Raw genomic sequence first — 25,521 nt, 5'->3', positions numbered from 1 at the left:
ATCAATATTCACCTTTAAGAGGACCATCTTACATAAAACTACCCTCTTGCTTAGAAGCTAAAAAAGCAATTATAAATGTAAAAAACACAGATGATGAATATTGTTTTAAATGGAGCTTAATCGCAGCATTAAGTAATCTAAATAAGAATGCGAACAGATGCACAACCTATAAAGTCAATATAAATGATGAAGTCATTCAAGTCAATGGGATCACACTAAATTTCACTGGATTGAAATTTCCACTTAAGCCTACGGATATATCGAAATTTATGGAAATAAATAAAGATATAAATATTACACTTTTCGGGTTCGACGATGGAGTTATCGGACCTATATTTTACTCCCCTGAAGTGAGGAGAAATTATATAAATATGTTGATACTGGAGGAAGGATGTAAAGCACACTAAATTGGATTAAAAATCTCTCAAAGTAAGTTGTTTTATCATATCATTATTATATCTTGTTTTGGTTTTTGTTTTTAAATTTCATAATATTTATTTGCTTTCATACTTAAGAAAAAAAAATTTTTTTTTCTTGTGTTTATCTTTTTTTAGTTTGGTTTCCTCTCAAGTTTCGAGAGACAAATCAAAAAAATGGTTCTGTCAAATTTGCTTAAATTACTCATTGAGTGAAGATGCTGCCAACCGGCATTCAGAAGTCTGTGGGAAAAAAGTCTCACGCTTACCCAACATGAGGGATGCCACTTTACGGTACACAAATGTTCAAAAGGAAGTGATGGTCCCATTCACAGTTTACGCTGACTTTGAATGCATCCTTCAACCAATTAATAAAAACGAAACATTAAATTTAAATATTATAAATATACATAGACCTGTTTCATATGCATACTATATAAAGTGTGCACATGATAACAGTTTAGATAAGTTTGTTTTAGAAACTATATTCAACTCGGGAATGAATTTCCTGTTATCTCTATTAGAAAATTTAACTTTTATATATGAAAACTATATTTCAAAACCTGTTTCTATAATAATGTCAGATGTTGAAGAAGATGATTTCCAAAAATCTAATAATTGTCATATATGCAACACTCCTCTTTTATTGGATAGAGTTAGGGATCACTGTCACTTCACAGGAAAATTTAGGGGGGCAGCACATAATGAGTGCAATTTAAAATATAAAGTTCCAAAATTTATTCCTGTTTTCTTCCACAATTTCACCAGGTATGATTGCCATCTATTTATTAAAGATTTGGCAATCATACCTGGTGAAATAAAGGTAATTCCATTAAATAAGGAACAATATATATCAATTTCAAAAATTATAACTTTAAGTAATGGTGATAACTTTGAAATCCGTTTTCTAGATTCGTTTCGATTTATGCCTTCTGCATTAGATACATTAGCTTCAAATCTAGATAGTGAACAAATGTATATAAGAAGATCATTTTTCCCTAATGAAAATCATTTCAACTTAATGCGAAGAAAGGGTGTATTTCCATATGAATAGAGAAGCTTTCTATAGTTCCTTAACCGAAAATGAATGTTCAATTGAAAATTATACTCACGCACAAAATGTATGGAATGAGTTTTCTTGCAATATTCTTAAAGATTATTTAGAACTATATTTAAATCAGATGTTTTATTAATGTCTGATGTCTTTGAAAACTTTCGAAGACTTTGTACTAAAATTTATTCACTTGATCCAGCACATTTTTTCGCTACACCAGGATTATCATGGGAAGCTATGTTAAAATGTACTAAAATTGAATTAGATTTATTAACTGATATAGATCAGTATAAATTTATTCAAAGTGGTATTCGTGGTGGCTTAGTACAATGTACATGTAGATATGCTAAAGCAAATAATAAATATGTTGAGAATTTTGATAGTACTCAAAAATCATCATATTTGATTTATTTGGATGCAAATAATTTATATGGTTGGGCTATGTCACAATCTTTACCATATGGAGGTTTTGAATGGATTTCAAGGGGGGAACTTGATAGTATAAACATTACAGAGGTTGCAGATGATAGTGAATATGGATACATTTTTGAGGTAGATTTAAAATATCCTTTAAAATTGCACAATAAACACAATGATATTCCATTTTGTTGTAATAATCAGTTACCAACAAAGTCAGACAAAATAAAAAAATTAATTGCTGATTTAAGGGATAAAGAAAAATATATAATTCATTATAAAAATCTTCAACAGTGTATGGAAAATGGATTAATTCTAACAAAAATTCATAGAGGTCTTCGCTTCTTTCAGAAGCCTTGGCTAAAAACATATATTGATTTGAATACATTCCATAGAACTAATGCAAAAAATACATTTGAAAAAGATTTTTTTTAACTTTTAAATAATGCTGTCTACGGAAAAACAATGGAAAATGTCGATAAGCGCGTTAATATTAAATTAATTACTGAATGGGAAAGTGCTTCACCATCCGATTCTTCTGGTCCAAAAAGGCATTGTGGTAGATCTCTTATTTCAATGTCAAACTTCCATAGTGTCAAACAGTTTTCAGAAAACTTCTTTGCCTTTCAAATGAAAAGATTAAATGTGTTGTACAACAAACCTTTATATTTACGTTTTGCTGTATTAGATTTATCGAAATAAAAAATGTATGATTTTCATTATAATTATATCAAACCTAAATACAATGAAAATGTTCAATTAAATTATATGCATACAGATTCTTTTATATATACTATTAACACTGAAGATTTTTATAAAGATATTCAGAACGATGTTGAGATGAAGTTTGATACATCAGATTATTCTGATGAATTACTTAATCTCTATAATTTTCCTAAAGCTAATAAAAAAGGTTGGGTTTTTTTAAAGATGGAAGAATGGAAGACCTATGACTGAATTTGTTGGTTTGAGATCAAAAATGTATGCCTTTAAAACATCTAATAGTAATAACAGCTCTGAAAAAACAGTGAAAAAATCAAAGGGTGTTAAAAGAAGTGCAATAGATCAATTAACTTTTAATAGTTTTAAAAAATGTTTGTTTTCGGAAGAGGAAGTGGTAGGTTCTATGTCAATGATTAGATCTAAAAATCATCTTTTATCAACAATTAAATGTAAAAAAGTAGTTCTCAGTCATAAAGACACAAAGGTTCTTATACAAGACAATAAAATTAATACACTACAATATGGACATTATAAAATAGAAGAAAAAAGATTAGAAAATAAACTTAATGAAATAGATTCAAATATTTATGTTTATGAACAAAGAATAAAAGAAATAGAGAATTGTCCTAATAGAAATAATTATCAAGAGATTGAAATAGAAAAATTTAAGAAAAATATAGATGAATGTGAATTTGAAATGTTTTATACAGAACTAGAATTAAATTTACTAGATTGTAAAAAAAATGAATAAATGTAACCTATAATTGTAAATAAGACAGAACAAACATCGCTTTTTTATTTAAAGGTTAAAATTTAAGGTAATGTGTAAACCAAATATTACACTTCACAATATTATTATTATTATACAAATTTTTATTTAACAGAACAAACATCGCTTTTACTTACAGGTTAATATTAAAATTTATGAAAATGTACAGAACATGAAACAATTTGAATTTAACAGAAGAACTACAATATTTTCTTTGAATTACATTCAATTTGCTTACTTTCTTCTATATTTAGTGGTATAGTTTGTTTATAGTTATCTATACCACCCTCTTATCTATACACTTTATTGTCATCATTACTTAAAGGAATTGATTTAATGTATTTATCATTATCTTCATCTAAATTAAACGGTATAGTTTGAACATAGTTATCTATACCACCCTCAACAAGAATAGTTTCATCCTCACTAGATGATCTTGGAATACATGGTTCCGGATTTTCATCATCATAAAGGATTGTATCATGGTCATCATCATCATCATCATCATCATCATCATCATCATCACCATACAAATTAAGAGAAAACTTGCCAATCTCTTTTTTATTATTGTTTTGGAGTTCTGAAAATATAAATATTTTACTATATATATATATACAAATATTATTTTATATGTATTCAACCAACCTTTTTGAGCTCCATCCAAAATATTATTTTCAACTTTTTTATTAATGTTTTGGAGATCTGAAAATATATATATATTATTAGTATATAAAATTATATATATATATATATATATATATATATATTAAACTCACCTTTTTTTAATTTACTCGAATTATTATTTTCATCTTCTATTTTTATATTCTGCAAAAATAAACATTTCCCTACTCAATCAGATTATGATATAATATCACTATTAGTTATTTTGAAGTCGTTAATATCGTTAATTGGTATTATATCTGTACTAATCTGACTTTATTTTTTATTTAAATATTCGAGCATCATTTGAGCTGCTAAATTTCTCTTTCTTAAATATATCCCATTAATTCTTTCTGCTTCCTCTATTTCAATTTCTTGGATTTGTGGACCATCACTAAGATAACCTGTTTCTTCTTCTTCTATCTCTTCTCTTTTACTTTCTTGTTTGGAGAGAAGATCAGCATCTTTCAATATTTTGTCATAAACAATCCTATCTTTTCGTCTCTCTGCATTAATTACTGTTTGGGATAAAACTTCTGCAAGTTTAAAACAATTAATTCTTAAAGTTGCTAAGGGGGTATTAGTATTGCGTTTAGATTTTCGGTGGCGGTGGCGGCTGGATAAATATTTTAAATTCATACGCTTAGATTTACTTAGACTTCGCCTAGAATGTGTTCTTCTATAAATATTATTGTAGCAGTTTTGTATTGGACGGTAAAGAATCTGTTTAGACCCCTTCTGCCTAAATCCATATGCCCTCCTATTCTCCTTTCATTTTCAACTAATTTTTGCTTAAAATTCTCTATTATACCTCTCTTTGTGAATTCGATTTGTGAGTTGTGTATGTTTTCAGTGCTTTTTAATTTATGAGTAGTGTTCCTTTTTATTGGAACCCGACTTACACTTTCAAATTCTGTATCACTATCACTGATCCCCAACACTAATTTTTGTGACGTATTACTAAATGTTGGTGCTCGACTTACGTTTTCAAATTCTCTCTCACTATCATTTATACCCATATTAATTTTTTCTGATTTTTCATCTCCTATGTTTTTGTTTTCTATGTGATCAACACTTTCATTTTCGCTATTAAAATCAAAAAATCTGGGTGGAATTGTAGTTGTTTCAGATGTAGTGTTTGTAGCTGTTTTTTTTGTTGTTGTATCTTCTTCAAGAAGTTCTCTTTTTAATGTAGTTGCTGCTGTTGTAGTTGTTTTTTCTTCCTCCTCCTCCTCCAGAATTCCCCTTCTCATTGTAGGTGTAGTTGTACATGTTGTAGTTGAGGTAGATGTAGTTGTAGTAGATGTTGATTTAGTTGTTTCTTCTTCAACTGTGCTTGCACTTGTATTTGTTGTTAACTCTTTTTCATTAATGCTACCATTAATAGCATTAAATATTTTAGTATCGAGTTCACTTTTTAAGTTTGGTTTCTCACTTTCATCACTTGTCTTGTTTATGAGATCCATAAAAATATGACTGTCCTCTAGGATCTCAAATTTTAAGTCAATTTTAATGATTTTTTTTTAATTTTGGAACATTGATAAATAACCCAATCGAATTATTGGAAGTCGATGGGTTTTCAATTAAAGTCATTTCATTGGGGAGTGGTACCATTTTCACCATCGGATTAAAGAGGGAAAGTGTTACAAAAAATATTATAAAAGCCGTCATTTTAATTTTTTTTGATTTTGTTTATTTTTTGATAGTCGATCAAACGAACTATCGAATGAATAAGCAAACGATCCGAAATTGAGTTGCGTGAACGAATAGATGGAGACTGAATACTTTTCGAAATTCTTCCGCCTTTATACCCTCCAGTTTTGTATATATAAAAATATAACGTTCTGTTCAAATTCTTATCTGTACATGCTTTTCTTCACACTTTATAAATAGGAATTGCGTGAATGTGAAGAAACATAATTTATTTTCACACATTGACGTCAATGTCTACATTTTAATTGTTCTTTATAGAATTTCGTTTTAATGAATCCAACTATCTTCTGATTTTGAAAAGCCTACCCAACGCACAAGCACATAATCAAGTTCCACCCAAAATTCTTATCTGTATATACTCTTTTAGTCTAGCCAACGCACAAGCTCATAATCAAGTTCCGTTCAAATTCTTATCTGTACATGCTTTTCTTCACACTTTATAAATAGGAATTGCGTGATTGTGAAGAAACATAATTTATTTTCACGCATTGACGTCAATGTCTACATTTTTTATTGTTCTATGCTTCCACTTGTTCTTTATAGAATTTCGTTTTTATGAATCCAACTATCTTCTGATTTTAAAAAGCCTAGCCAACGCACAAGCACATAATCATCTTTTTGTTTCACAATCTTTTCAACAAGATAAGTATAAGGGAATTTTGTTTTTTTAATTTCTTGTTTATAGAAACCACCTTGAACTGGATCACCCTTCAAGTCCTCAAGTAAATATGTGGTCGGGGATGTATTTTGTACTTTCCGAATTCGAAAAATTTCCGTTGTCTAGTTTGGGGTATAGCCTTCTTCAAAGACATGTTTATATTTACTTATTCGTACATGATCCCCCTCTTTAAAGTCCCCATTTGTAAATATTTTTAGATGATTGTATGATCTCATCAAAATCTGTTTTTCATTTTTAGCATTGACGTCAATAGGCTTCATTTTAATCGTTCTATGCTTCCTGTTATTATAATTATTAATCAACTCTTTGTATATTTGAAGCCAAGTATATTTTCCATTAAAACTAAACTCACGCCACATAAGTTCTTTTAATGTTCTATTAAAACGTTCCACAATAGATGCTTTAAGAGTACTAAATGTTGAGTAATGATTAATTTCATATCTTTTCATCAATTCTCTAAATTGTTTATTATAGAATTAATTTCCATTATCTGTTTGTAAATTCTTTGGTACTCCACGACCAGATTTTATTATTTTTTCCATTGCTTTTGTAACTTCTTCTGCATTTTTTGATTTTATTGCATCACCCCATCCATATTTAAAAAATGTATCTATTACTGTTAACAAATACCTATAGCCTTTATTTGATGATGCATATGCCCCCATTTCAACCAAATCAGCCTGCCATAAATCATTAATACCCTTTACTACAACTCTACGTCTTGGGAAATTCTTGAATGATGGGCGATGTAACTTATTTACAATATCTCGTTTACTCATAGCTTTATTTTATCTGGTATAAATGGTTTCTTCTCTAAAGATTCAGTTTCACCTTGTAAAACTGAGGTTGGTACAATTATATAATTGAAAATGTTACTTTCTATTTCATTTATATCCTCCACTACCTTATTAAAAGTTTTCATGAGAAATTCCAATTTTTTAGAAATTTCACTTACTTTTCCCTCAATATTATTGATTCGAGGTCTTAAACTAAAGATTTGTTGTTTCTGCGGTTGCTTAGAAATTTTATTAGATGTGTTCTGTACTAGTTTACTTATTTCATCATCAATATAAATCTTTGTTGCAATATCATTTTCATGAATGGGGGGTAGGGAATTTTTAAATCGTTTCCTCTGAACATTTAAATGTCCATCATAATCATTAAGTATACTTTGAAATTTTTCTAGACCTTTTGTTATATCTCTTGAGTACTCTTTCTCATTTAAAAAACAACAAAACTTATCAACTGACATTTTAATTATAAAATAAATAATGAAAGAGTGGTATATTTATGTATGATCCACATTAATTGTTAAAACTTCTTCGTTTTCACGATGTGCAAATGGACTTTTCCGAAGTATTATTCCATCTATTTGTGTCTGATCAGAACGAATGATTGGTGGAGGTTTTTTTAAATGTTGGTGTATGAATTTGTTAAAATTTTCCAATTTATCAACAAACTCTTTTATTGAGTTATGTATATACTCCATTTGAGTTATCATTTTTATTACTTTACTTTCCAGCTCTGATACTCTTTTATTTCGTAGTTGAAATGATTTAGTTATAGTTTCCATTTGATGTGATTTCGCTTCATTAATTTTATCATCAACATAAAATTTAAAAGCCAAATCATTTCCATTTATTGGTTTTGAAGAGTTTTTAATTCTTTTTTTCTGAACATTTATGTGACCATCAGTGTCTAGATATATACCTGTAAGACTCTCAACTTCCCTTTTGAAAAGCAAGGAAAAACCTCTATCATTTGAAAAGTGACCAAACTTGTCAATAGACATTTTACTATTAAACAAAATGAGAAAATGTTTTCTATTTTATTAATATATTATTTTTGCTTCCCGCAATTCTTCTATTATTGAAAGAATTTCATTAGTATGGTTATTATTAACAGCAGCTCTCGATGCCATTAAGAGTTGCAATCTTTCAACAAGTTCATTAACATTATCCCAATATACATAGTTTGGTGGTATTTTTTGTAGTCTCATATACCCAGAAACAGTATGTTCTTCATTTACTGAAGATGATATTAATGGTTTAATAATTGAAGAATATTTTTTAGAACGATTCCCCTTTACTTGACCATCTGGTTGATAGTTTCTTTTGTGAGCACTTGTTTCAATTAAAATGTTTTTATATGATTCTAAATCATTCTTAGTATAATCCTTAGGACTATTATGAAAAATTAAAGAGTATAGACCTGGTGATAGAGTCCATAAATTTCCACTTCCTAATTCCATCAAATTTTTTTTAATTTTAAGTGTTGTATTACCCAACATTAAAATATTATTATCTTCTCTTGGTCCATAACTATTGTCTAAGATCTTTTCTTGCTTTAACTGATTAATGTTGAGATTGTACTTCACCCCGGTATCTTCATATACACTTTCATTTAAATCATCTGTGTGAGGCTGTTGTGAAACATCGGATTCATCTATAAGAGACTGTTGTGAAACATCAGATTCATCTATAAGAGACTGTCGTGAAAAAGCATCAACAAGCATCACTCTCACTATCACTTTCGATTACTCTCTCGTGTTCCTTTTTTTCTTTTTACTTTTAGGTACTCTTATTTTCTCTTTCTTGAACTTAGTCTTAATATCATGTGTATCATTAATATATTCCTTTTTATTCAATTTTTTATTTTCAGTGAGTAATTCATGTAAAGGTTCTGTAATAGGCTTAAAAGTTTCCTCCAAATTTGATACGTTCTCATTTTTTATTTGTTTCAATTCATCAAATTTTCTTTTTAATGAATTTCTACTTTTCGTCAACTGTTCTAAAAGTTTACGCTTCATTGTTGTCGTTTTCTCTGATACTCATGTGCTACTGGGAAAAATGTACTATAATTTAAATATTTATAACAAAGGGTTTGAGTTTGAGTTTTATGAAATTTTATTTTTATTTTTATTTTTATTTATCAAAATAGATACATTAATAATATTAAAAATAAATACATTTTAAGCTTTATTTAATTCTAAATAGTGATTGTTATCATCCCTTTTAATAATACAAAAAATATTATCCTTTATATATTCAATTGTTGAATCCTCTAAAGTTGAGTATCGTTCCGGTAAGTACAGCATATACTCTTCAAGTTCAAGAGTGAGGGTCATCCCAAAGCTGGTTTTCTTACGTTGAGCTCGTCGAATAGGGTAGTACACCTCCGATTCCATCTTCGTCTTTGTTAAAAGGGGTTTTGGTGCGTTACCATTAAAATCCTTGAGTATTTTCATCATTCCCGGATTGACCATTTGTAGTTGTTTCTTCTTGTACTTGTTTTCGTTGTTTTTGTTGCTTTTACCTGTTATTGTTGTTGATTTTAGTTGTTTTTTTAACAGTTGTAACTGTTTTTGTTGTTTAATTTACCTGTTTTTAGCAGATGTAGCTGTTTTGTTGTTGTTTTCAGCTGTTTTTAGCAGTTGTATCTGTTTTAATTGTTGTTGTTGTTTTACTGTTTTAACTGTTTTTTATGTTGTTCTTCTTGTTGCTGATTTTGATGATTGCAAGATTTTTTAGGTTGAAACTTTAGGCTGAGAACGTTTTAGCTTGAAACTTTTAGGTTGAGACTGTTTGCAGGTGGTTTTTAAATGTGTGTTAGAATAATTTTTGATCGAGTTTTTATACCTTGAGGTAAACTAACCCTCCCTGTTCTCTCTCATTCTTGATTTAGAATCGACCAATCATAGCAGTGAATAGCATGTAAATAGGGTGAGTTTTAAGAGTCATAGAGAAATTACTTGATCATTGTGTAAAAGTTAGGGTGGGATAGAGAGTAAGAATTGGAGGGACAAATGTCCACAGTTGGTACTATTAAAGGCTTGTTTTCTCTCATAGTTATAGTTAATGTTATTCCCCAAGTATTTCACTTTTGGGGGTTGTAAATTTCCAAAACTATCAAAGTAATGTATACTTTTTTTTATTTTTGATATAAGCTACCCAATGCGTACCATTTGAGGAACTATCATCTAGGTTTATAATTCCTGACTCTTCTCTCCAAGGAGATTTGGGCAGTGAGTCTCTCATAAACACACCTCGGAAATGTGGAATGTACTTTTGAGCAAAATTCAAAATTTCGAAATTTGAAAGAGGTTTTTTAGGTAGCTTAGTAATTAGTTTTTTTGATTTCCTCTTAATGGATTAAGATATAAACCATAACCTTTTCTATAAGGTTTATGAAACATACCTTCACCCACCTTAATACTTTCCATTTTCTTATTATGTTGTTTACTCTCTTCTAATTGTTTTTTCCCCATATTTGCATTATTGATAGTTTTAGCAATGGCTGCACTACCAGAGGCGAGACTTCCTAATGCACTTAGTGCAGTCAAAATGGGTACAATAGGTAAAAAACCACCAATTTTCGGTACATTAATAATACGAGGAATCTTAATATTTTTTTTATTTCTACCAATTGATTTATTGACTGCTTTACGTGCAACCTTAATCGCACTCATTAGATCTAGTGGCTTCCGAGTTTTCAATGCCCGTATTCCTGTTTGGATAACATTTGAAAAACTCTTTACCTTTGATTTCCTTTTCTTACACTTTCTCTTTGTTCCCTCTTTCACACCCATTCCGAATTTCTTTTTTGTTTTCATAATATTTGTAATCAAGTATGCTGCTGTTTTCTCTGCAATACTACTATCTTTTGAACCAACACGTTCCCACGCTTTATTTATTAGTACTGCGTCAGCCTTATGTCGATCAGCTAGATCCTTATATTGTGAATATGCAATATCATGTACTCTACAAGCTTCATCCAATTGATTTATCCCACGATCACCGCGCTCCAACCTTTCTTTTAGCTTTGTTCCTGGTCCACAAAAATTATAACCAGGAACATGTACTTCAAATGGAAGTGTGTTAATTATTTTGTTGATAATACCACTACCTCGTTTCAAGTTTGAACTCTGACTGCAACAATTATAAAAACTTTTACCCATTTTATATAATGTTTAATCAAGGAGCATTTCTCATCGAATGAAGTACATTACACACGTGAATATGCGTTTAATACGTCAAAAACAAGAAATCTGTGTTAGAAATATCGAGGGTGGTGATCATTCATTAACAAATTCAGTTCCACGACATAGTTCTTTATTAGAGCATTGGTTGTCGGTCCCTCAAACTGTGGAAAAACAAATGTTATGCTCAGCCTTATTGAAAGTCCAAACGGGCTAAAATTTGAGAATATATATGTATTCTCAAAGAGTTTATATCAACCAAAGTATAAGTATTTAGAGAAACTAATTAAACCGATAAAGGGAATGGGATATTATACGTTCTCACAAAATGATGAAGTTTTACCACCCGCTAAGGCTAAAGAAAACTCTATTATGATTTTTGATGATGTTGCTTGTGAAAAACAAAACAACATTCGTTCATATTTCTGTATGGGGCGTCATAAAAATATAGATTCCTTTTACCTATGTCAAACATATACTCATATTCCAAAACATCTAATACGTGATAACGCGAATATGATTATAATGTTTAAACAAGATGATTTAAATATGCGTCATATATATCGTGATCATGTGAATACTGATATGTCCTATGATTCATTTATGAAAATTTGTCAAAAGTGTTGGAGTGATAAATACGGATTCCTCATAATAAGTAAAGATAACGATATGGAAAAAGGAAGATACAGGAAGGGTTTTAATCAATTTATAATTATTTGAGAATATAAGTTTCATTCTGTAAGCTATATTTTCACAGTACCCAAAATGAGTAGATCATTCACTCTTACATTAAATGGTAACGAACCCATTACAAACATTTCTTATTTCCCACCCATTGAACTGACAAATGGTGAATATGAGTGTGCACTCATTGACTTTCATATGTACAACTCTATACCCAATGTTGATATAAATAATAATCTATTTCATATTGGTGATAAAGTAACTCAACTTCCAATTGGATCATATGAACTCAATGATATTTATGATTTTCTAAAAACTAAACTAAAAGATTATGATCTTGAGAAAACATTTCAAATGGAGAGTAATAATAACACACTTCAAGTTCATATTACAACTACCAAGAAACCTATTTATTTTAATAGAAACAACTCCATTGGACAATTGCTTGGTTTCAATAAAAAAATAATTTACCCCGACTTGAAAAAAACATATATATCTGATCAACCTGTCAACATTTTAAAAATAAACACAATACGCTTAGTATGTAATATTGTAAGCGGGTCATATATTGATAGTAGACAAGATCATTCATTATACGAATTTGGAATTAATGTTCCACCAGGCTATAAAATGAATATCACACCACACAATCTTATTTACTTACCAGTCAACACTAGAGAAATAAGTACACTCTCTATACACATAACTGATCAGAACGGTGAATTAATAAATTTACGGTGAAAACTATACAATTCGTTTACAATAAAAGAGGTGATACTTACCATCATCAGCACACTTTAAAACATAAAGTTAGAGGAAGAGGATCGAAACCAAAAAGACACACACTTACATTAAAAAATAAGTTAATTCTTAAATCATTGGGCTTCAAAGTGCGAGTTTAACTTAAGTCATGGGGTTGAATGAAATATTGGCAGTACAGGAAAAACCTTTCTCTAATGAAAGTATATCAAAGAAGGAATATCACAGCTATCAACCCTATTAACAATCATTTAAACCAAATGATGAGATGAGAATTACAATCCAAAATCAAGATTTATATGTACTCCCCCATGAGAGTCTTCTAAATTTTCAAGGAGATATTACCCTAATTAAGGAAGGGGGAGCGGTAGAAACTCAAAATGTTATTGCGAGAATGAGAAATAATTGTATGGCATACTTTTTAGATGAAATACGCTATGAAATAAATGGTGTTGAGATAGATATAACAAGATTTAGTGGTATTACTTCTACAATAAAAAACTTTGTTTCTTTAAATCAATTTGAAAGCAAGAGACTTTACAATTCTGGATGGAGTGGAGGACCCGTTTTCAATTTAACCCCCCACTTCAACTTTTCAATACCCCTTAAAAATCTACTTGGATTTGCTGAAGATTTCAAAAAAGTATTATTAAATTGTAAACATGAACTAGTACTATTATTATCAAAAAATTTTAATGATGTACTTGAGCAAGATAAATTTGAGAATGCACAATTAGTCGGAAAATATCATCTCAATATGACTAATATTACATGGAAAATTCCTCATATAACACCCAGCGATTCAACGAAAATTAAAATGTATGATATTATAAAAAGTGGAACCAATCTACCGATTGCATTCCGTAGTTGGGATACATACATTAATCCTAAACTAAGTAATGGAACAAATCATGTTTGGAATGTTAAATTAGCTGCTAACCGAGAACGTCCACGATTTGCTTTAATTGGATTTAAAGATAACCGCTATCTGATTACAAGCAATTTAAGAAATCTAAAGGCCTACTTAAACTCTAAAACTTATCCCTACGATGACCTAAACTTGGACTTTGATAAAGATCGATTTGCTCTCCTATATGATATGTATTGCAAGTTTCAATCTAGCTACTATAACCGAAGTGAATCTCCTTTACTATCACCTACAGACTTTAAAACTAAAGCTCCTATTATCGTAATTGACTTATCATATCAAAATGAAATGGTTAAATCGGGACCCATTGATGTTAGGATTTCAATTGAACTTACCAAGCCCGCTATCGAAAATGTTCAAGTATATTGCGTGCTCATACATGATCGTTTAGTTGAATATAACCCGTTGAATGGTCTAGTTCAGCGGATTGTCTAACAATTAATCAATCAATCATGAGTGAAGATATTGTTGCAATTGATGTTCAAGGATTTCTTGGGAATAATAATACATTTATTCTAAAAGAAATTGGTGTGGTATTCAAAAACGAGACAATCTTGAATTCTAATTTTATCATACACTCTCCACATGATTTTATTGAATTCAATAAGAAATGTAGAAAAACAGCTACTTGGCTAACAAAAAAACATCACAAAATTTATTGGAATGATGGAGTATACTTCTTCAAAGAAACACAAATGTATTTAAGAGAAATAATTAGAAAACAGGAAATAATTTGTAAGGGATATCAAAAAAGGTTATTCCTACAAAAATTTTTAAAAATTGATAATGTAATTAACATTGATGAAATTGGTTGTCCCTCTCTAAAAATAATGGATGGAAATCACTTTCCATATTGTTCATTACATGCTCGGGAGGGTGTCTGCTCTCTGAACAATGCTCATAAAATCTTAAACTTTTACACAAACGAAAACTCCTAACACCTTTTAACCATTCATTCACATTTTGAGTGTCGGGAAAATAAGTTTACGAAATGACTGATTCTAATAACAATCTTAACATACCGACTTATTCTTCTTTAATAAATAAAATTATTTTTTTTATTAATACATTTGGAAATAAGATTTCAAAAGAGGACTTGAAATTACTACTGGAGACAAGGAACATGTTCATGGGTACTGACGTAAAGGAGTTTATAAAAACAACATTTGGAGAACATTTAAATTTATGTACATTTTCTAATGATAATATAGAAACTTGTGCTTGTTTTCATTTTGTAATTCAACAATATAGAGTTAGAAAATTAATTTCATCATATATTGAAATTCTAAAATAAAGAGAAAACCAAAAAAAAAAAATTTTCTATTGTTTTGAATTTGTTTTCGAGGGTGGGTCTATCATCAGCTGTTGCATTTTTTAACATCTGTTTTCTAAGTATAATACAACGATTTATCTCTACCAAACTTTAGTTGAAGATAAACATTCAGACTATTACGTTGAGAGAAAAAATGATTTCCTCAAAAATTGAAGAGTTCTTAAGGGAGCATGGAAGTGAGATCTTCAAGGAACATGCTACGAAATTGAAATCATTTCATACATTTTTTAAAGATGTAGAAGCCACCCCAGTAATTCATTCAAAGTATGGAGAACACCTATCATCCTGTGCATGGGCATATGATGATTGTAAAGTTGGACCTGACACTTGCATGTGTATGCATGTTGAAAAGAAAGAAGAAGACGCCTTAAAATTGTTGGAAAGATACATTCATTTATTTAAAAGACTCAATGTAAACTAATTTAACACGAATATGATTAAATAAAAACTTATTAAAACCAACACAATCGTTTGTTTTTGTGTATACTCTGTTAGGAACCACCACTACAACCACCACCACAAGCCCCACCACCACCAACACCCCTCTTACACTCCTACGCTCACTTTCCCATCTAATGCTCGCTAAAGAGGGGGAGGTTACCGAACTCACGCTTGTTTCACACCACAAAAGTATGCGATCTAATATCCCTCAAACCAACACCTTTTGACCACACGACCGCAGACACGTTACACTAACAGATGTCAACTACAACCCTAATTGAATCAACAAAACGCCTCACGCTTGTTTCTGCGATCTAATATCCCTCAAACCAACACCTTTTAAACACAAGACCGTAGACAGTTTACACTAACAGATGTCAACTACAACCCTAATTGAATCTACCCTATTAAAACTATCCCTAATTGAATCAACCAAACGCCCACGCATAACAAAACAACTTCCCTTCCTCCTCCTCCTCCGCTAAAATATAGTTTTACAAATTCATACGAATGACAAAACAACGTGTTTGTGTATATTCTGTTAGGAACCACCACCACCACCTCCACTATAGAATTGAAACATTTAAGATCACTCTCCTTAACTTAATACAAGTTAGAAGCAACATAGTGACCTTCGTGCAACCATTACACCCCTACACACCCTATTCGGGTAAAGATCACTCTAAACAACCATAAAATCCTACGCATGACAAAACACACCTATCACACACACACACCTTTAGGGTGAGAAAATGACAAGACAAAACAAGACATATCAAAACACCCCTCTCTCACACCCCTACACACCCCTTAAAACACCTGCGTGCAACCATGCGTGACCACCTGTCACCTGTGTGCAACCATGCGTGACTGATTAGGGTCACCCCCACCCCAAAGTGAGCCAGCTCCCGTATTAATCTACTACTCTGCCGTCCGCTCTCCCTCTCCATCTCTCCCCTAAGTCTCCGCTCTGATCTGGAGCGCTTAAGCTAAGTTAGGCCTAAGTAGTTCTTATTTCAAAGTGTACAAATAAACATATATGCACGTCGCGTAAAAACCCCAAAGTACCCCCGTGTTTTTATGCGTACCATTCGATCTTGGGGCTTCACCTATTTCAGCGATCAAGACACCCCGCCCCAACAATCAATATCCATCTACATTAAAAAAATGTAAATGAGACCATTCAGTAAAAAGTTATAAGCAAAAACGTATGTTCTTTGTATATCACCAAGTACCTTACACTCCCCTTAGCTGAGTAACGGGTATTTGATAGTAGATGGCATTTAGTCGACGCGTTCTCTCTTTTTTTCTGTTTACCAACGCATGTTTCTATGGGCGAGAAGTACTATTTGCTCCAACAAATAGTATACATAAAAAATGTTCAGGCAAACTAAAAATGTGAATATCGGTGCGACGGAATGCTAAGGCAAGACTACTGTTTGTAAATTTATTTAATTTAATAATTTTAACCAGTTACCTTTTAATTAATTCCTCATTATCATCTTTGATCACGTTTAAACATTGGTTATGTTATTGATACTTCATAACCTTAATAATCGTACCGCGATTGCTTTCTGCCATTACCAACCATTAGGACTACTGTTCATATTTATTACAAGCCCCAGCTATGAGAAATTGTGAGGTGAGGAACATTGTTTCGTTACCTGATTGTTATGTGTCCAAAGCACTGAAATAGGTGGGTCTGGCAAGTGTTTCACCACACATGTTAAATTAACCGTTGATTCCAAATCAATATAGGTCTCTGGTCCTCCGAGAATAGTTGTAAGAGGCTCTATAAATATGAACATGAATTCGCAAAAGTTTAAGCGCTGTATATCACATTAATTCGTTAAAAAGTAGATATGTTAGATAGAGGGAAGTGTTTCCAACCCCTCTAAAGTTTATATAATCTTGACCTAGAAAGTTAGCATTAGGCATGCAAATAAAAATTTGGAATTGTTTTCTAAGCCAAAAAACGTTGGCGGGCTAGGCATTTTTAATTTTCAAGTCGATCGACTCAGCCTAATTTAAACCATTTCACTCTTTTGGGAGCAGTCACTCAATTCAAATTAAATCACTATTTGTTATTTGGTCAGAATCATTGACAACAACAACGTAAACAAAAGCTTGCTGGATTATCTATTTTGCATGCGGATAAGCTGAGACAAGCGCATGTGAGTTGCTGATCTCCCGGCTCATCTTCATTCGTTCGTTATCGTTTTCGCAACGCAGTCGCATCGCTGCAGAAATAACCACTTACCAAAAATTAAACTATCTCGGCTTTTCATTTAGCACCATTGTGGCATCGCATACGTTTTTTTGTTAAAAATTCGGTGGCATAAATTAAGGTGCCCTCAAAACATTGGTGACCCCGACGGTATCGTGAACGTGTGTTAAAGTTGAGCAATTATTAAATATCGTTTTAATAATTCTAAGCGCCTCTTACACAAGTCGGTGTTAAGGGCCACACACACAAACTAGATTCGCATCGCCTTGCACGATATTCCCATAATACATATGTACATATTTACAGCTAGCATCGGCTGTTGTACAGTTCAACATTTTTACATAACGCCAATTCCGTTGTACCCTCGATTTCCATCCTCGCTTTTCGGTGGCTTTAGTCAAGTGCATCGGAAAATTCATAAAGTGCTCTCGTATACTCTACCCAAAAATAATTCGAAATGGCGAAAAATAATAAAATATCGACCGAGCATGTGCAACATGTACCAGACAACGAAGATTTATATTTATTTATTGGGCAAAGGCAAGCTCTGAGGTACGCCAGCTTGCGGCATTAAGTTCCTTTTTGAGTGATGAACACTTGGCCGAATTCGACAAAAGTGAGTTGCAGGTGCGGTTAGATTTAGTCGAGCGAATAAATTCCGACTTCGACTGCTTTCAGCTTAACCTCGAACGGCTGATGATCAAGGAAATGGAATCCGATGCGCCTATTACATTTACGACAGCATATTGTGAAACCAAAAGAAAAATTTGCCACCATCTTAATAGTGAGAAGGGAAAGTCTCTGACAAATTAAACTGAATTGACGACTACCGGAATTTCAGATTCCCCGATTTGATGACGGCGCAGCGTTGGACACAATTTGGAAGAATTTTGACAGGACCTTGAAATTATTAACTATGCGATTTCTGCCAGGTGTGGAGAAGGGATCCGCATGTAGTTTGCGGCAGTTGAGCGACAAGGCAAATGCATACTTGCGCGCCCTTACTACTATGAAAACTACGCTGGAGATTCTTGACGGCCTTTTAATCCATCTCATCGCTTCGAAGCTGGACCACCAGGTTCAGGAGAGATGGGAGGAGGCCTTGCCAAGGAGTTGTCAAAATGGAACAAATTTTTAACATTTTTGGAGCTTAGATGCCGCATGATGGACAACCTTGAATGTGCTATGGCAAACCAGGCACCTAGCAAACAGGTGGGATAAGTAGCTAGCGAATTTCTTCTCAGCACCCTCAATGCTTAATTATCAACATTGCCATTTTGTACCCTATGCGAGTCTAAGGAACATAATTTGTAAAAATGCCCGCAATTTTTAGGATTGACTCCCACTCAGCGGTATAAAGAAGCGAAAAGGCTGCATCTTTGTTTAAATTGCCTAGGAAAGGGACACAGCCTACAGAAAATGAGGTCTGGCAACTGTAGAAACTGCCGCCAGAAGCATCATTCTCTTCTTCATATGGAGTCGAATCCCTTTAACCCCTCCGCAGCCTGGTCCTGAAATGCCACAACATATCTCATCTTTTGTTTCTGTAGCCTTTTTCAAAACACCACCTGTAACCTTGTCGCCAAATAATACGGAACACGTGTTGCTCGCTACCTCCATAGTATATGTCGAAACCGTTCTGGCGTATTCGTACCATGCCGGGCCTTGCTCAACTCGGCCTCTAAAGTTATCTTCGTCACCTCACGCTTCGCCAATCAACTTCAACTTAAAATCCATCGCTCAACCATTTCTATATCAGGAATTGGTGAATCATCGCTAGCATTGGATAAATCGGTTTATATTTTTGCACAATCCAGTGACGCAAAGCATCCGAATGGAAAACATAGGAAAATCTAGAGCTCGCCGACCCTCTCTTCTAAAAAAGTCAGCGCATCGACAGCTTATTGAAGCTTCGAGCTGCTTTGTATTGGACAAATTCGTTTAGGAAACCATTTACCCACCCTGCAGAAAACCAGACTTGGCTGGGTCATCTCTGGGTGTCTAAAGGCGGGAGCCTCTACGCGCTTATCTTTAGTTTCTTCAGTTCAAAAACCCAGCAATCAGTCGGATTAAGAGTCGAATTCTAATATACTAAAAAGATTTAGGGAAATTGACAGTTGCCCAGATTCTACAACAACCATTTTGAAGGTACGAAGCTCTTTACGAGCAGCTATTTCAACAGCAGTACACTCGGATGGAATCTGGCCAATATTAGGTTCTGCTTCCTGCCAAAACTAGTTTCCATGCTCTGAGAAATTCATACGATCGTTCGCTCCTGCGGTTTAAGGCATTCGAGGCTAAATTAGCCAGACATTTAAATCTAAACTCGCAGTACACAGCCGTTATAAAGGAATACCTCAGCCTTGGCCACATTTCTCTAGCATCTAGAAACGCGGCAGCGCATCAATACTATCTGACCCATCATTGCAAAAAGTGGAAAACACCACTACGGAGCTGCGAGTTGTTTCGATGCTTCAGCGAAGTTCACTTCGGGATGTTCTCTGTATGATTTGTTGTATTCGAACTACGCATCCCCACCAGTTTCTTCAAGGTATCTTATGGCGCGATAGACCCGAAGACGAGATTCAAGTATACTCGCTTGACACCGTAACGTACGGCACTCAGCCCGCTGCGTTTTTGTTGATTCGTGCAATGGAGCAGCTATCCTATAATGAAGAAGCGGAGTTTCCATTAGCAGCCAAGAACATACGCACAAACTTTAACGTGGATGATCTTATTTCAGGAAGAGATAGCATTGAAGAGGTTGTTAATATTCGTCAACAAGTTAAGGAACTCTTGGACAGGGGACATTTTCCGAGTCGCAAATGGTGGTCCCACGAGCCTGCGGCGCTAAAAGGAATAGATGAGTCGGATCGGGAAAAGAATTTAAAGTTCCACGACGGAACAGATGTTACAAAGGCGTTGGGTTTGGCTTGGGATACTTAATCGGATAATTGCCTCTTTAGCTTCTCAAGCGGGGGGACAGACCAACCCGCAACACAGAGCTGATTTCTGTCGGCTATCGCTAGATTTTACGATTCCCTTCTATTAATAGTGCCGATCATCACCAAGTAAAGATTTTTATGCAGGTCTTATGGAAATATAAGCTTGACTGGGATGAGTCCTTACCGCAATCAGTACACTCGTCTGGGTTGGATCACATGTCACTGATCGCAACAGTTGCTTGCTTGACGTTTCCACGGTATGTTTTACAGCATAATTTATCCTGCAAAATACATAAATCTTGTGATGCAAGCATTGTGTTGTTTTATCGAACCTGGAATGCTCAAAGTCAAGAGTTGAACCCTTCATTGTTGGTAAGATTCAACAATCGTTTTGGCATGGATCCGTCAACCTCCTTTAGACCTTAACATTTTTGTCTCGAACAGTATTTCACAGATACAAGAGAAAACTAAAGAAATGACCTGCATCGTGCTATACCCCCTGCATGTAGACCTCGAGCACAAGTATCGTGGGCTGCCAGCTTGCAGAAGGATGCGAAAGTTGTTAATACGCAATCAGTTACTGCTAGGACATCATTGTTGCATTCGGCTACTACGTTGTTCTGCAGTGTCAGGATCGTGTGTTGGTGTAATACGGGAAAGATTGTGACCTTTTTACATGTAATTTTAATTTTAGGATATGCAATCAGCACATGGATGATATTATCGGACTGAATAACTTTAATATTAGATGCCTCTAATAGGCTTATGATAGGGACCTGTGTGGGGTGATCTACTAATACAGACTTCAAATCATCGTGGTTAAAAATGGCCGGGTTTATAATATTGGCTTTAGCAAGTGTTACTGTGAGCATTACAATTTAAACCTCGGTTATGAATATTCTATTTCTGGCCAAAAGAACATCGTATAAGTGTGAAGTGTCGAAGCAACAGTATCTGTGAGCTTGTTGATTTCAATCAATTAAAATCAGATGCGTCAGGTGTGCCCGCTACCACTTTATGTGCGGTACCTAGGAAGTCTAGACTCCTGGCCATCCTATGGTGTATTTTTAACACGGACAATAAGCTTCTAATATGGTCAGTGTCGACCTCTAGCAATTTTCGCATGTGCGGCTGTGGAATAAATCGGACAACTTATCAGTTTCGTCTATCATTGATGAGAAATCCGTTAAATTGCTTGAGTGCCGCGTGTCCTTGACAGGTATGTATTGGGCGTCTGTCACTCTAGCGTTAACTACAGCTAACGTTATTAATACAATTCCTGCGATCCTGTAAGAAAGCGAAAGGTTAAAACTACTTTGCACCTTGTAGGGTAAATATGTGTAAGTATCGGGTGCGTGAGAGCAGATAGAAAAATTAAAAGGAGTTTTATCTGAGGTTGTCCTTATGGACCACCCTCCCTCTAATGAGAACAGACGTTCCCATGTCTGCTTGTACGCGCTCTTCTGTGTACAGTGGAGCTAGTTTATTCCCTATCCTTTTGTTATTTCTAAGGTATACTTTTTCTCCTACCTCTAAAATTCGATTTTGTCTTGTTGGGTTGAACCTATTTAGATTAGCTTGTTGAGCTTTTTCGATTTTTCGTCTCATTGCCAACCTTTGTTCATCGCTGGCTGAGTGCATAGCATCTTTTGGTTGCAAATTCGTGACTGAGTAGCGTTTTGTTGTACTCTACCGTGGCTCTCATGACGAGTTCGACGGTGTCACTAATTTGTTTGTCAATTTTAATACACCTTGCTATATCCGTTAGGGTGCTGTGAAATCGTTCCACTTGCCTATTGGAGCTGCTGTATAAAGGAGGTGCTTTAATGATGTCTATGCTATACTGATTTTTCAACAATGAATTTATGGTCTCCAAATTGGTTGATGCCTCATTGTCGCAGTATATGGTCTTAGTTTTAGGAAAAAAAATTCACAAGTATGATGGGTCCACGCACATCTACTATGGCCCCAGAAGGTAGTGGTTGCACTACCGCGAACTTTGAGAATTTGTCGACACAGGTTAAAAATAACTTTTCATTTATGGAGTATATGTCGATATGCAGCATTTCGGCCGCATACGAAGGGATTGGTGTGACCCCCAACTCCTGCTTCCTGCAGCCCTGTGGGCGCGGTTGTGTTCGCAAGTTATAATTTCAGACTGCTCATTTGCATCCGTGATATCATTCACGATTCTTTTACAGAGCCAGAACTTAGTTGCCGGGAATTCCAGCACCAGGGCATGCTGGATGATAGCTAATGTATGGAGGTCACAGTGAATGGCAACATTCACGTTAACGACCTCTTTAACCAACTCGAGCAGTGAGTCTTTGTTATTGGAATGTATTATATAGCGGGTTTTGCTCCCGAAACTTATAAAATTTCGCCATGAAGGCTGGCTTGCTTCTTCCAGAATTATTTGATTCCTGAAGCAGTTCAATGGTTTATCCATGGATTCGACCGTGTAGGTCAAGGAGACTTCGCTGTGCACAGTGGCAACATCGGATTGGGGTTCATTTTGCATTGAGTTATGAATGCCTTCCATCGTTTAATTTTGGCATTGGTATTTCGCTCGAATTTCTTTGGAGCCATATAGGTAATTTTGTAATTTCCCTATAGCCCAAACAATGGCTAACAATTTCTTTTCGTTTGTAGCGTAGTTGAGCTCGCAGTCTTTTAATGTGCGAGATATCATCGTGATTGGCAGTATATTTTGGGATAAAACGGCACCGATACCACTTGCAGAAGCATCTGTAGTCAAGTCGAAGGGCAGTTTAAAATCTGGATACCTCAATATGACCTCTCCATTTGATAAAATGTTCCGCAGGTGCTCAAAGGCGCTGCGTTGGCTCTCAACAAATTCGATTGCAACTTTTTTTGACATATGTTCTCTTACCGAGCCATTCTCTCCCTTAAGTTGCACGTGAGTGGCCTTGCTATAGAAGCGAAATCTTTGACAAAACTTCGGTAATAACTGACCAATCCTAGAAAAGATCTAAGGCTAAACAAGTTTTTTGGTTCAGTGTGTTCCTGTATGGTTTTTACCTTTTCAGGGTCTGTTTTGGCTCCGTCTGCTGTGACTATAAAGCCTAAAAATTCCACACTTCCTTTGAAGAATTTGGTTTTCTCTTGTGCCACTCTCATGTTGGCTTCACACAGGCATTTAAGAACTGTGTCAATGGTCGTACATGGTCGGCAGCGTTTTCGGAAAAAATTATCAGGTCATCTACATAACCGTAACAGATTTTCCCGATCTGCTCGCGTAGCACGTCGTCGATTGCCCTTTGGAAAATGCTTCCTGCATTTTTTAGCCCAAAGGGAGAAAAAGGTTTTTTCACAGTCACATTCGGCCAAGTAAATCTGGTGGTACCCCGACTTTAGGTCTAGGGTAGTGAAAAATTTTGACTTCCCTAAGTTCCCTAGAATCATAGGGATACTTGGCATACGGTTACGATCGGATATGGTCCGTTCATTCAGTTTCCTTAAATCGATCACCAGTCGTTTTTTTTGGTGCCATCGGCCTCGGAGCCTTTTTTGTTAACAACCCATGCTGGGCTGTTTAATGGCGACCTAGAAGGGCGAATAATACCGTCTTTTAGCAGCTGTTTGATTTCTTTATTAAGAAATTCAGCCGCTCCCATGGGATACGGGTATAGTTTAGAATAAACGGGTTCGTTACTTTCCGTACGAATCCTGGCAATGACCGAGGTGTTAAATGGAAGCGCCTCGTTAGAGTTCGAAAACACTTTACTCCTCCTCCATCATTTTTCTAAAGTCAGCTTTCACTGAGTTTGGGACTACTATTTCATCGACTTTTGTGAAGTTCACGTTAGGGCAGTCGAAGAATTTAAGCTGTTCGGTTACGTTTTCGTACCAAATTTCGCTGCCGCTGATCGAAACATATTATGGCATCAAACGTACTCAGGATATCTTACGAAAGAAATGGGCCTTTAGGCCAAATATATGTATTAGGCATTAGTTTTTATTTTACTGGAGCCATGTATGGTACTCACAGTGTTTTAGCTCCTTTACGGGCTTCACATAATTCTTTGCCGCCCCAGTATCTATTAGAATTTTCATAGTTCTCCCCGCCAACCTTCGCTCAATGAACGCTAAACGGGACTTTCCTCTAAAAAATTGAAAAGATCGTCAGAGTCAAGTGAGTCGTTGTCCTGCTCAATTGCATTCAGTGCGGCTGCGGCCGCGCCTTCATAGTCCTGTTCTTCCTCAGCAGCTTGCTAAACGTAGTTTATCCGTTGGCGCCTCTGAACAGTCATTCTTTCCGAAAGGTTTGGTCTTTTTGGGTTTTGTCTAAGCTTGGTTCTGGGGATTGCTCTGGGTCATCCCGATCCGCCCAGTTGTCCTGTCTGCGCCAATAATCATTACTTTGATTTTTATTTTGTTTTTTGAAAAAATGGGGATTTTTTTCCTGGCCGCGATCGTTCCCTAAATATTTCCTTTGTTTCTCGGGCACTCGCTGTTGGCCCTTGTGGAAGTCAGTATTCTGATTTCTCTGCTCGACAGCCTTGGCATATGTGGCCGCAAATGTACATCGTTCAATACTGGCCTCTGCCTCCCTAGCTAGTGCCAGTGCTCCTGGCAGATCTCTGGGCTGTGCTGGAAATACGACCGCTCTTAAGGACTTATTTAGACCCGAAATAAATACATGCAGGGCGTCACCCCTGACCTCAGTATTGAGCAGTGTTGCTCTTTCTGCGTCATGTGTCACGACGATTTTGTTTGTCACAAGGGTTAACTTTCGTTCAACCTAATCGTAGTACTGCATAAGAGTTTGATC

General features: G+C 34.4%; 1 protein-coding gene across 1 annotated transcript in view; it reads right to left on the bottom strand.

The window, feature by feature from the left end:
• The window catches only part of dpr21 (defective proboscis extension response 21), a gene marked incomplete at its 5' end in the record, with an annotated part of 428,500 nt that overhangs the window by 109,284 nt on the left and 293,695 nt on the right, over positions 1 to 25,521 (bottom strand). Inside the window, one exon of the mRNA XM_070999149.1 lies at positions 17,219 to 17,346. Coding sequence (XP_070855250.1) covers positions 17,219 to 17,346 — 128 coding nt within the window. The remainder of the gene's footprint in view (positions 1 to 17,218; positions 17,347 to 25,521) is intronic.

The sequence above is a fragment of the Drosophila suzukii genome, unplaced genomic scaffold (assembly GCF_043229965.1).
Source record: "Drosophila suzukii unplaced genomic scaffold, CBGP_Dsuzu_IsoJpt1.0 scf_4, whole genome shotgun sequence".
NCBI lineage: Eukaryota > Metazoa > Arthropoda > Insecta > Diptera > Drosophilidae > Drosophila > Drosophila suzukii.
This window is presented reverse-complemented; position numbering and strand designations above follow the sequence as displayed.